General features: G+C 41.9%; 2 protein-coding genes across 2 annotated transcripts; both read left to right on the top strand.

The window, feature by feature from the left end:
• Positions 1-2,041: 2,041 nt before the first annotated feature.
• On the top strand, positions 2,042-3,041 carry LOC128398932 (vomeronasal type-2 receptor 26-like). Its single transcript, XM_053360198.1, has one exon. It carries the CDS (start codon positions 2,042-2,044, stop codon positions 2,939-2,941), a length of 900 nt encoding a protein of 299 aa, XP_053216173.1. The 3' UTR covers positions 2,942-3,041.
• A 7,575-nt stretch (positions 3,042-10,616) lies between these two features.
• On the top strand, positions 10,617-12,757 carry LOC128399486 (vomeronasal type-2 receptor 26-like). The gene is made up of 2 exons (XM_053360992.1): positions 10,617-11,342; positions 11,840-12,757. The coding sequence occupies exon 2, from the start codon at positions 11,842-11,844 to the stop codon at positions 12,739-12,741; it is 900 nt and encodes a 299-aa protein (XP_053216967.1). The 5' UTR covers positions 10,617-11,342; positions 11,840-11,841; the 3' UTR covers positions 12,742-12,757.
• The last annotated feature ends 573 nt before the right edge of the window (positions 12,758-13,330 follow it).

The following is a 13,330-nucleotide window of genomic DNA, read 5'->3' as shown; positions in this document are numbered from 1 at the left end:
GTCTAACAGTGTGAACAGACTTTAGGAGGATCCTAGTTCAGATGAAAATAAGAAAAGCTAGGTTTTCTCACCGTAATCCCAAGCATTCACAGACCCCACTGCAAGCGACATCCAAGCAAATGTGGTTTTTGCATCACACAATTCATCATCTGAATGTGGGTCATTAGGTCCAGGTCAAATTTTTCTATGAAAAGGCCTGGAGACAGGAGGGAAGGTTTTCTATCAGTCAAATAGAGCCTCTGGGTTCATTTCCTCATCACAAGTGGGTATACATGCTCAGATACCATGAAGCTATCATCTTCACGATAATTTTCACCTTCAAGCAACTTTACATCAAAAAGTGCACACAAGTGGTAAGTTGGACTCATTAAATGGATTATCCCCCCCCCCCCCCACTGCAGGACTTCAACCAGAATCCTAAGTATAAAATAAAACTACTGTAAAATAAACCAAAGAAATTGGGATTGCTTTACACTTATTAAATACTGATTTCTGACTGAGTGAAAAATGATGTATGAATTTATAATCCCCAGGACATTGTCTTTCCTGCTAGAAAGTTGGGGAAAGTATGCATAATAATACCAGAGGAAGAAACTGAGAACAGATAGCAGCAGGTGCAGGAGAACACACATCTTCTCAGGGTGCCAGTGGAAGAGGTGGAAGGAGGAGAAGTGGTGGAGAATGAGAGAGTGAGGGAGCGACATGAGAGCAAAAGTTGTGAAGAGCAAGAAGATAGAGCATTAGAAAGGGATCGGCCTTTTAAAAAGAGTTATCTCAAAATATGTATTCAAAAGCATTTTTTCTTTTCTTAACATGCTCAGAATTGTGTTGCAGCATACCAAGGAGTGCCTTAGGGCTTTGATAGCTTCCTTCCAATTCATGTATTAGTCCAGAATATTTTTGTATTGGAATTCACGAAGATTGTGTTCCTCAAAAATTAAAAACAACACCAACTATAATACCACCCCCAATCTTAGTGGGGTTTTCCAGCCACTCTGGGTAGCATTTTCGGAACTCTTCTCCAGGCAGCATCTGATGGGTCCAAGAATAGATGTACTCACCGGCACCAAAATCAGTTCTAGAGCTGTCTACCAAGTGGCCAAGATACTCAAAAGTAACAATTATAACAAAATTAACAGGGAAACTAGAATAACTTCAAAGTGTACCTTAATGGACAAAGCAATCTTTGCAGAACAGATGGGGCACCGCACATCCTAGAGCAATATAGAGGGAATATAACATAATTTCAAACATTACTACTAATAATAAGAAAAAAAGCAATGGCTCTTCGTATAGGCATTACACATTACTGAAAGGCTGCGTCAGTTTAGTAGCATAGGGAAAGGTCCAAGAACATAAAAGGTTCCAAACTCATTAGTCTCTTGATGAACCTTCTGCTCATTCATTTATGGATTAGATTCAGCCTCTTTCTGTCTGTACTGAGAGATGTCTACCAGGATCCAGCAAGAAAGTGAAGGAGGGACAGCCACCTTGCTGCTACGATTGCATCCCATGTGCTGAGGGGAAGATTGCAAACCAGGATGGTAAGAGAAATAAATAGTTAAATAGATCCAGGCTCAGTACTAAGCATTGAAAGCTGCTGTAAGGACGGCTGATTTAATTTTCAAAACAAGAGATGATCTACTGTGTGTGAGATCCTGCATCTTTGTGATCATTGCCCTTCAGATAGTCTAAATATGCTAATCAAATGAGAATGACAATGCATTGAAAGTAGTTGGATGGTATGTGGTTCAAATCAAATCTAGAAGGGGCTTTTCATTCCTTTTGACTTACACAGGCTACACCCAGGCTAGTGTAATGATACATTCCAAAATCATGAGGAGGAATGGCCCTGGCTCTGCAATTTACAGACCAATATCTCTGAACCGATTAAATGCAACAATACCACATTACAGAGCATCAGGCAGTATTAAATGTGTTTTAATTTGAGCAGAGCTCTTTTCTTCTCAGACAGAAAGTCAACATTTCAGGAAGCTGACGTGATATGAACTAAAGGTCATTTCCTTATTTTTTTCCAGATATGAATGACTGTTATAAATGCCCAGAAAAAGAATATCCAAGCAAGAACCGTGATGGATGTCTATCCAAGGATATCAGCTTTTTGTCTTATGAAGAACCTTTGGGCATCAGTTTAGCCTGTTTCTCTCTTTCCCTTTCCTTGATCACTGCTCTAGTACTAGGTACATTTATAAAACACCACGACACACCCATTGTCATTGCAAACAACCGAAACCTCACCTACGCTCTCCTCATCTCTCTCCTGCTCTGCTTCCTGTGTGCATTGCTCTTCATTGGCCGACCTGAGAAGGTCACGTGCCTCCTCCGACAAACAGCTTTTGGCATCATCTTCTCAACTGCTGTTTCATGCGTCCTGGCAAAAACCTTCACGGTGGTTTTGGCCTTCATGTCTACAAAACCAGAATCCAGGATGAGGAAATGGGTGGGGAAAGCACTAGGCCACTCCATTCTCCTTTCCTGCTCCATTGTTCAAGCAGGCATATGTACTGTGTGGCTGGCAACCTCTCCCCCATACCCAGATGTGGACATGCACTCTGTGATGGAAGAAATTATACTAGAATGTAATGAGGGGAGTGTGGCCATGTTTTATTGTGTCCTCATCTACATGAGCTGCCTGGCAACTGTGAGTTTTGTTATGGCTTTCCTTGCCAGGAAATTACCAGACAGTTTCAATGAAGCCAAGTTTATCACTTTCAGCATGTTGGTCTTCTGCAGTGTTTGGCTGTCCTTTATCCCTTCCTATCTGAGCACCAAGGGAAAATATATGGTGGCTGTGGAGATCTTCTCCATCTTAGCCTCTGGTGTTGGGTTGCTGGGCTTCATCTTTTCCCCAAAATGTTACATAATAATTCTTAGGCCTGAGCTGAACAATAGAGAACAGCTAATAAGGAAGAAAAAGTAAATAAATAATAACCTGTCCTTTGCTGTATCTTGTGCTTTTTTCTTTGTGTGCAGTAGAATATTTGCAAACATGTGTTCAGCTGCTGCCTTACATAATTTTTTCTAGATGTTTTTTCTAGATTTTCCTTGTGGTGATTGATGTTAGGCAATCATAGATATTGACTATTGAATTCACTATGGAAAAAAGAGTGAACAGCGGATTAACCCCTGATGCTCTGAAAAAGCAATTTTCTGAGTTGGGGAACCAGGAAGCTGTCAGCTCCCGGGAATCCTGACAAAGTTAAGAGACTTATGAGTAGAAGAACCATCATCCTGCCTCATTTTGGGATATATTGAATAATTCCTCAATGTTCAAAAAGTCACATTGTCTCCTGATTTTGAAGTGGATGTTAGAATGCTGAAGACAAACGTACAGAATTCAAGGGACACTGTCATAATGTCTATTTTGTCTCTTCCTTTCTTAATGTGGGTGAAGGATTCCAGTTATAGGGATGTTCACCACATAAATATGATGTACACTCAAGAATTCATATTATTTCCATATGACAGTATCAACCCATTCCTTCACTGCAGAGAAATAATTATGAAATAAAAGCTCCACAACTTATGTTTGGATTGTATAAAATCTGCTTTAACACTTACTAACATATATATCCCATTTCCATATGTAATGATCACTGCAGTTCAGGTTATAGCTCCCGTTGCTCTGTCCCAGCTTCTGCCAACCTAGCAGTTCAAAAGCATTCCAGTGCAAGTAGATAAATAGCTACCACTGTGGCTGGAAGTTTTGGATTACTTCTAGTTTTGGATTACTGGGCTGCATTCCCCCCCCCCCCAAATGTTATATCATTTCGCTGAGGCCAGAGTTAAACAGCAGGGGGCAGCTTATCATAAGAAAGAATTAAAGCATGAACAAGTCTGTTTGACAAAACTGTTCCCCAAATCCAATAGAGCAGCCCATGTAGCTGGTCTCACTGGACTTTCCCCTGACAAAGTACTGTGATACCATCAAGGAACACAGACAGCTATGTGGGCATGAACCATAGCAGAGCCATCCTTCCAAGTTCATTCTTCTCTGAATTTGATGTTCTTTCCCCCTCATACTAAAGTTTAAAAAGGAACACTTTTGTACAAATATTTTAAATTTTGAATTAAAAGCTAAAGGTTGCATTTCAGACTACTAAAGATATTGTTGTAAAATTCATCATATTTTACAAGTGATTTAAAAACAATGGAAGCATAGTTCCAAGTAACTACTATGTGTAGGGTTGCAGTCATGCCACATGGCTGGTGTGAATCCAGGTCTGCTCATCCTGACTACACCATACTACATTTTGGGATCTCCATTGGTTCCAAGGTCTTCTGTGATGAACTTCTAACTTCTAACTTTACCAATACACCACTGGCCCCTTATTATCTAATGAAAGGAGATTAAAAATAACAGTCCTGAATATGTGACAAACACATTTCCTTCAGCAGTTCCACAGGGAATCCCTAGCTCTGAATACCTACATTCCTCCTTGGTTATTAACAAAGCTATAATTAAATCTGCTGCTCCTCAAAAAAAAACCGCGCTGGATTTTCACTGGCAACTGGCAACATAACACAAAGGATACAGCAACTTAACCAGAATTACTTAAATAGTGTCTGGGATACACCCAGATTGCATCCTCTTAGGAAACATAACTACCATTCAAATGAGACATTTTTTATCTTGGAGAAGCTGATTATACTATTGCCAGAGAAATCATGGTTTCTGTGTAGAAGAAACAGTTGCCCTTGCATGGATGGTGGTTTTAGTGGTCTTGCTGCTGAAACTGATTTCTTACAATGCATGTCAGGCTCACATAGGAAAATGCAGGCTTCAAAGTCCACACCGTCCACTTCAAATGTACCATCAGCCAGGAGAGTTCCTCATTGGTGGTATTGTTTACCATGGTGGCTTCCTCTCCTCTGCAGCAACATTGACTGAGGAACCCCCACCAGCGCTGCCTGAAGAGCTTGTGTAAGAACTAAGCCACTCATTCATTACAGCAGATGAATGATCAAACCTAGAGTTGCAGCCTCAGCATAATGGCTGAGGCTGCAAACTTCTACCCATTGACCTAGGGATAAGCACTTTTTATTTCAGTGGGACATATGCTGATGTAAAAATACATAGGAATGTCTTCTGAATTAAGAGAATACTCTAGAAGCTCCCATTTCTTGATAGGGAAATGAATATAAATGTATTGAAATGTATACATATTTATGTGTCTGAGATAGCCCCTTTGAACAGTTGGTTTTGATAGACTTTATCTGAACAGGAGTGTTAGTGAAAATGAATTTAAAAAACTTTACAGAAGCTGAATGCTCTTATTGTTTCATTTCCTGATCTTAGGCTAAAGTTTGTTTCACAATGACGGCATATACAGTGGTACCTTGGGTTAAGTACTTAATTTGTTCTGGAGGTCCATTCTTAACCTGAAACTGTTCTTAACCTGAAGCACCACTTTAGCTAATGGGGCCTCCTGCTGCTGCCGTGCCGCCGGAGCACGATTACTGTTCTCATCCTGAAGCAAAATTCTTAACCCGAGGTACTATTTCTGGGTTAGCGGAGTCTGTAACCTGAAGCGTATGTTTCCTGATGCTTATGTTACCTGAAGTACCACTGTACTATGAAGTAGAGAATTGTGTGAATTACAGCCACCATCTCTGCATCATGAATAAGGAATGGTCATTGCAGGAGAGAGCTCAGACACTTTGTAAATGTCAGGAAAAGACTTCAGATGTTTCAGGGAAAGACCCCAGGGGTTCCAGTGTTCCTATGGGCATCACATTAGCAACCCCTGGTCTAGATACCATTGGCCTTAACAGGTCTTTACTGGGACAAAACTAACAAAATGAATTTCAGTAGGGACAAATGTCAGGTTCTGCACTTAGGCAGGAAATACCAGCTGTACAAATATAAGATGGGGAACACCTGGTTTGCCAGTGCTATGTGTGAAAAGTCTGCATCAACAGAAGCATAGTACCCCAAGATCTCTTCTGTGCTGCGCAGAACACACCTGATATATTGTGTTCAGTTATGTTCAGCACAATTTAAGAAGGATACTGACAAGCTACAACATGTGCAGAAGAGGTTGACACATATGATCAAGGGTCTGGAAGCCAAACCTTATGAGGAAAAGTTGAGGGGGTTTGGTATGTTTAGCTATGAAAATAGGAGACTGAGGGGATATAGCATAGCCATTTTCAAATATCTCAAGGGCTGTCACCAGGAAGATGGAGCAAGCTTGTTTTCTCTTGCTCCAGAGGGTAGTACGCAAACCAATGGATTCAAGTTGCAAGAAAGGAGATTCTGTGTAAACATGAGGAAGAACTTGCTGATTATAAGACCTGCTCAGCAGTGGAATGGACAGGGAGACAACTCCACTGAACTCAATAGGATTAACTATTGTAATTCAAATCTGTTCCTTCTGATACTGTTTGCAAATCTCATCCTAGGGTGTTGCCTAAGCTTTACCAGCACATCGTGGCCTTGGCATTTGCAGTCAAGGAGATCAATGAAGACCCTCACATCCTACCCAATATCACCTTGGGCTTTCACTTATATGACAGCTATAACAATGCAAGGAGCACATATCTCGCCACACTGCTGCTTTTATCCAGGGTGGAGAAATTTGTCCCAAACTATATATGTGATGTTGAAAATAATCTGGCAGGGGTCATTGGGGGACTTGATTCTGTAATCTCCTTTTATGTGGCAACAGTTTTGGATATCTATAAGATTCCACAGGTAAGACACTCATGTACGATACCTCTCTAAGCTTGCATTGAGAATGAGGCTGAATTCACAGAACCAGTTCAGAGTGTATCACCAGTTCAGGGCGAGGATGAAATTGGGGCAGAACCATGCACACCACCCTCACCAGACATTTTTGGATTTGCAGCATTTCCTGCTTAACGAGAAGGGTATCTGAATTGAGTTGCAGGAGAAGCGGGGGAATTGGTAATAGGATGAAAATTCACAAGTATTTCAGAGTACAGTAATTATTTGCCTTCACGACACCACACCCAATATGTCAATATTTAGGGGGAAAGAGCTTTCAAATTAAACACACTCTGGAGTTATGGCAAATTGCAGATACAGTCCAGATCTGCATGAGAACAGCAATAGTATTCAGCAGCTGGTTCCAAAGTGAAATAAATGTTCATAGATGAAGTCTGAGAAGTCTTGAAGGAGAAAAAGCAGAAATGTGCATCTGACCCAAGTGGCAGTTCTGAAGTGGCTGCAGTAAATAATGTCTAACGCAGTGTTAGGCAATCCTTTGTTTAGGACATCGTGTGTCCCTCCATTCATTTTAACCCTGACAGATTGGGAATTTTTTTTTTTTTAAAGAAAAGAAGAATATAATAGGGGAAATGCCCCTCTCTGGTCAACAGAACAAATGTTTAACAAACAGGAATGAGAGATGACCTCAATTTTGAGCCCATCTGCATGTGTGTCTTTTGTATAAATGAGAAAGGGCATGCAACCCCTGGTGGGTGGCAAAGGGCATGTCTGACTGACAGGATTCACCACATAATAATGTATATGAATACAGTGGTACCTCAGGTTAAGAACTTAATTAGTTCCAGAGGTCCATTCTTAACCTGAAACTGTTCTTAACCTGAACCACCACTTTAGCTAATGGGGCCTCCGGCTGCTGCCGCACAATTTCTGTTCTCATCCTGAAGCAGAGTTCTTAACCTGAGGTACTATTTCTGGGTTAGCACAGTCTATAACCTGAAGCGTCTCTAACCTGAAGCGTCTGTAACCCGAGGTACCACTGTAGTTTGAAAGAACTCTGTAAATATTACTTTGTCTCTTCTCTTCCTCCATTTACTTTTTAGCTCATTTATGGCTCTGCTCCAGTGATGAATGATAAAAGCCCAGGGCTTCCCTTCTACCAGATGGCAGCCTCAGAAGCCCTTCAGTATGAGGGAATTCTCTCTTTGCTTCTGCATTTCAGGTGGACGTGGATTGGAGTCATTGCAATAGACAATAACGATGGAGAAAGATTTGTGCAAACCATTTCCCCAATGTTTACCAAGAGTGGTGTCTGCTTTGAATTCATAGAAAGAATCCCCAATTTTAGTTTTCTTTCTGAAATTACTGACATGCTAAAACAGGGTGCAACAATAAGTGAGAAAATTTTATCAGCAAAGCTAACGTAGTGGTTGCCTCTGGGGAATCTTACTCCATGGCAACTTTTATGGTGCTTTCATACATATCAAAACATGATGACAAGACAAAGAATGTAAAAAGTAAAGTATGGATAACAACAGCCCAGGTTGAGTTTGCTACATTCGTCTTTCAAAGGTACTGGGATGCAGGAATATTCAGTGGCGCTATAGCCTTTGAAGTTCACTTTAGAAACCCACCAGGATTTCATCAGTATGCTGTGCACAGAAACCCTTCCAGCACATATGAGGACGGTTTTATCAGGGAATTCTGGCAACAGGCCTTTGAATGTGTATTCCCAGAAAACACTGCAGACAAGGCAGAGGGGAATATTTGCACTGGAGAAGAGAAGCTGGAGAACCTTCCCGGATCCCTTTTTGAAATGAGCATGACAGGCCACAGTTACAGCATCCACAGTGCTGTCTATGCCATGGCCCATGCTTTACATGCCATGTCCACATCCAGACTCAGACACAGAGGAACTGCATATGGAGGGAGAGGGAAGAATCCGAATCAACCATTTTGGCAGGTAAAGGCTGAACTTCCACAACTGGCAAAGCCCTGCTACTTCCTGTCACTTTTTGGGTACCCAAAATTCTATCAGCTTGCTCTTTCCTCTCAGAGTTCAAGCATTTGCACTAGTGTATGTGGAAGAAGAACCCAGAATGGACATTATAATTCTGCAGACAGAGTAGGAGGTGGCACTGATATGATGGTATCCTAGATGATTTCCCCATATATTTTTCTGCTTGCAAATGGCTGTAGAATCTATAGGGAAGGGAAATGACGGTTGTGCCCCATGCTTGAGTTATTGCCCCATGCTTGAGGAGAAAGCATTTGTTATGATGGAAGCTTTGCAACCCAATGAGATCCCATGCCATTCATAGACTGGAAGCAGTGGTAATGGTTGAGAGAGATGTTCAGCACTCCCTCTATCCGATATCAACCAAATCCTTCCTTAGAACTGGTGGTCACAAACCACTGCCGTGTCTTCTGAGATGCTCAGGGAGGGAGGGAGGGAGAGAGAGAGAAAGATAGAGATCGCTGCTTAAACATATTTAATTTGTGGACAATCAGAGAAAGAAGGATTGTAAGGAAGATTGAGAGAGATGCATGTGTGTGAAAGAAAATTGGTTGACTCTCTCCATGCTTGGGCCTGAATCCGCTGACAATTGACTAAATCACCGCCACCATTTGCTGTAGGTTCTTCCCATAGAAACAAAATGCTCCTCCCTGCATAGACTGCAGTCTTTTCTAAACCCCTTTCTTTTCTGCTTTCAATCTAGCTCCATCACTTTCTGAGAAGCATCTCATTTAACAATACAGCAGGAGATGTGGTCTTCATCAACCAGAATGGGGAGGCAGTATCAAGCTTGGATATTGTGAATTGGATCATATTCACCAACCAAAGTTTGCACCGAGTGAGAGTTGGGAGGATAGATCCACAAGCTCCTCCAGACCAATCATTACTCCTTGATGAAGATGCCATAACATGGCACAGCTGGTTTAACCAGGTAGGGTTGCATTGTTTGCTAATTCAAAAGAGATTCAGTATTGAATAAGCAATCATTATCCACCTGCAGGTGTACTCACTGTTTTTTGAGCCACAAGTTGAGGAGTGGTTTATGACCAAAGCAATGAGGTACCAGATTAAGAGCCAAAATCTTACAGCTAGAAGACACACATGGATCAAAGGCAAATATTTTATTAAGGAGGTTACAAAACAGAATAACCCTTTTACTACAAAATACAGTTAAGCAGGACGCGGGTGGCGCTGTGGGTAAAAGCCTCAGCGCCTAGGGCTTGCCGATCGAAAGGTCGGGGGTTCGAATCCCCGTGGCGGGGTGCGCTCCCGCTGCTCGGTCCCAGCGCCTGCCAACCTAGCAGTTCGAAAGCACCCCCGGGTGCAAGTAGATAAATAGGGACCACATACTGGCGGGAAGGTAAACGGCATTTCCATGTGCTGCGCTGGCTCGCCAGATGCAGCTTTGTCACGCTGGCCACGTGACCCGGAAGTGTCTCCGGACAGCGCTGGCCCCCGGCCTCTTGAGTGAGATGGGCGCACAACCCCAGAGTCTGTCAAGACTGGCCCGTACGGGCAGGGGTACCTTTACCTTTACCTTACAGTTAAGCAAGGCTAACAGGGTAAATATGCCTTAGGGGATCCTAATTCAAATTGAAATACAGTGGTACCTTGGGTTACAGACGCTTCAGGTTACAGACTTTGCTAACCCAGAAATAGTACCTTAGGTTAAGAACTTTGCTTCAGAATGAGAACAGAAATCTCGCAGCAGCGGCGCGACAGCAGTGGGAGGCCCCATTAGCTAAAGTGGTGCTTCAGGTTAAGAACAGTTTTGGGTTAAGAACAGACCTCCAGGACGAATTAAGTTCTTAACCCGAGGTACCACTGTAACAAAAAATAGATTAGCTCACCCTAATCCCAACCATTCACAGACCCAACTACAAGAGCATCCATGCAAATGTGGTTTTTGCATCACACAATTCATCATCTGAATGTGGGTCATTAGGTTAAATACCAGTTTTTCTTTGAAAGGGCGTGGATATAGAAGGGCAGGTTTTCTTCCAGTCAAATGAAGACTCTGTGTACATTTCCCCAGCACAAGAGGGTATACATGCTCAGAGACCATGAAGCTACAACGTGGATTTGGAACACACCCAGGAATCAGATGGGTCCAAGAATAAATGTACCCACTGGCACCAAAATCAGTTCTAGAGCTGTCTACCAAGTGGACAAAATACTTAAAAGCAACAATTATAACAAAATAAACAGGGAAACTAGAGTAACTTCAAAGTGTACTTTAATGGACAGAAAAATATTTGCTTAACAGATGGGGCACTGCACATCCTAGAGCAATATAGAGGGAACATCACATAATTTCAAACATTAATATTAATTATACGAAAGGACGAAATGGCTCTTTGTATAGTCATTACATATTACTGAAATGCTGTGTCAGCTTAGTAACATAGAGAAAGGACCAAGAACCTAAAGGGTTCCAAATTCATTAGTTTCTTGATGAACCTTCTGCTGTTTCATTTATGGAATAGACTCAGCCTCCTTCTGTCTGTACTGAGAGATGTCTACCAGGATCCAGCAAGAAAGTGAAGGAGGGACAGCCACCTTGCTGCTACGATTGCATCCCATGTGCTGAGGGGAAGATTGCAAACCAGGATGGTAAGAGAAATAAATAGTTAAATAGATGCACACTCGGTACTTAGCATTGAAAGCTGCTGTAAGGACGGCTGATTTAATTTTCAAAACAAGAGATGATCTACTGTGTGTGAGATCCTGCTTCTTTGTGATCATTGCCCTTCAGATAGCCTTAATATGTTAATATAATGAGAATGACTATGCATTGAGAGTAGTTGGATGGTATGTGGTTCAAATCAAATCTAGAAGGGGCTTTTCATTCCTTTTGACTTACACAGGCTACACCCAGGCTAGTGTAATGATATGTTCCAAAATCATGAGGAGGAATGGCCCTGGCTCTGCAATTTACAGACCAATATCTCTGAACCGATTAAATGCAACAATACCATGTTACAGAGTATCAGACAGTATTAAACTTGTGTTTGAATGTGAACAGAGCTCTTTTGTTCTCAGACAGAAAGTCAACATTTCAGGAAGCTGACTTGATATGAACTAAAGGTCATTTCCTTATTTTTTTCCAGATATGAATGACTGTAATAAATGCCCAGACAAAGAATATCCAAGCAAGAACCGTGATGGATGTCTACCCAAGGATATCAGCTTCTTGTCTTATGAAGAACCTTTGGGCATCAGTTTAGCCTGTTTATCTCTTTCCCTTTCCTTGATCACTGCTCTGGTACTAGGTACATTTATAAAACACCACGACACACCCATTGTCATTGCAAACAACCGAAACCTCACCTATGCTCTCCTCATCTCTCTCCTGCTCTGCTTCCTTTGTGCATTGCTCTTCATTGGCCGACCTGAGAAGGTGACGTGCCTCCTCCGACAAACAGCTTTTGGCATCATCTTCTCAACTGCTGTCTCTTGTGTCCTGGCAAAAACCTTCACGGTGGTTTTGGCCTTCATGGCTACAAAACCAGAATCCAGGATGAGGAAATGGGTGGGGAAAGGACTAGGCCACTCCATTCTCCTTTCCTGCTCCACAGTCCAAGTAGGCATATGTACTGTGTGGCTGGCAACCTCTCCCCCATACCCAGATGTGGACATGCACTCAATGACAGAAGAAATCATACTAGAATGTAATGAGGGGAGTGTGGCAATGTTTTACTGTGTCCTCATCTATATGAGCTGCCTGGCAACTGTGAGTTTTGTTGTGGCTTTCCTCGCCAGGAAATTACCGGACAGTTTCAACGAAGCCAAGTTTATCACTTTTAGCATGTTGGTCTTCTGCAGTGTTTGGCTGTCCTTTATTCCCTCCTACCTGAGCACCAAGGGAAAATATATGGTAGCTGTGGAGATCTTCTCCATCTTAGCCTCTGGTGGTGGGCTGCTGGGCTGCATCTTTTCCCCCAAATGTTATATAATCATTCTGATGCCTGAGCTGAACAATAGGGAACAGCTAATAAGGAAGAAAAATTAAGGAAATAATAACTGTCCTTTGCTGTATCTTGTGATTTTTTTCTTTGTGAGCAGTAGAATATTTGCAAACACATGTTCAGCAGCTGCCTTATATGGTTTTTTCTAGACGTGTTGATTGTTGATAGCCATTCATAAATATAGAATATTGCATTCACGCCGGAGAAAAGTGTGAGCTGGGGATTAACCTCTGATGCTCTGAAAAAGCTGCCTTAATGCTGTATTGTTTTTAACACTTGATTGGAAGCAGCCCAGAGTGGCTAGGGAAACTCAGCCAGAAGGGTGGGGTTTAAATAATAAATTATTATTATTATTATTATTATTAGGAGACCAAGAAGCTGTCAGGTCCCAGGAATCCTGACAAAGTTAAGTGACATGACTGGAAGAATCAACTTCTCACCCCCAAAACACATAAAAACCCCGAGGGTATGGGGTTTGCCAAAGCCTTCCTTTTGTAATTATCTCTGAGGTGGCTATAATTTATGACTGAGATAAGTTTTTATCTTTGCTGGTGGAAATTTACATTCTGTGATTGAGCTGCTTTCTGGCTTTTAATAGAAGGGAAGAGAAGTCGATCATGAATGGGCTGAAGT

This window comes from Podarcis raffonei, chromosome 13, assembly GCF_027172205.1.
Source record: "Podarcis raffonei isolate rPodRaf1 chromosome 13, rPodRaf1.pri, whole genome shotgun sequence".
In the NCBI taxonomy this organism is placed as follows: Eukaryota; Metazoa; Chordata; class Lepidosauria; order Squamata; family Lacertidae; genus Podarcis; species Podarcis raffonei.
The sequence above is the reverse complement of the archived record's forward strand: the minus strand, read 5'-3'. Positions and strand labels throughout refer to the sequence as shown.

Excerpts from the sequence above, each read along its gene's own strand:
- LOC128398932 (XM_053360198.1), top strand. The coding sequence starts at position 2,042 with ATGAATGACTGTTATAAATGCCCAGAAAAAGAATATCCAAGCAAGAAC.
- LOC128399486 (XM_053360992.1), top strand. The coding sequence starts at position 11,842 with ATGAATGACTGTAATAAATGCCCAGACAAAGAATATCCAAGCAAGAAC.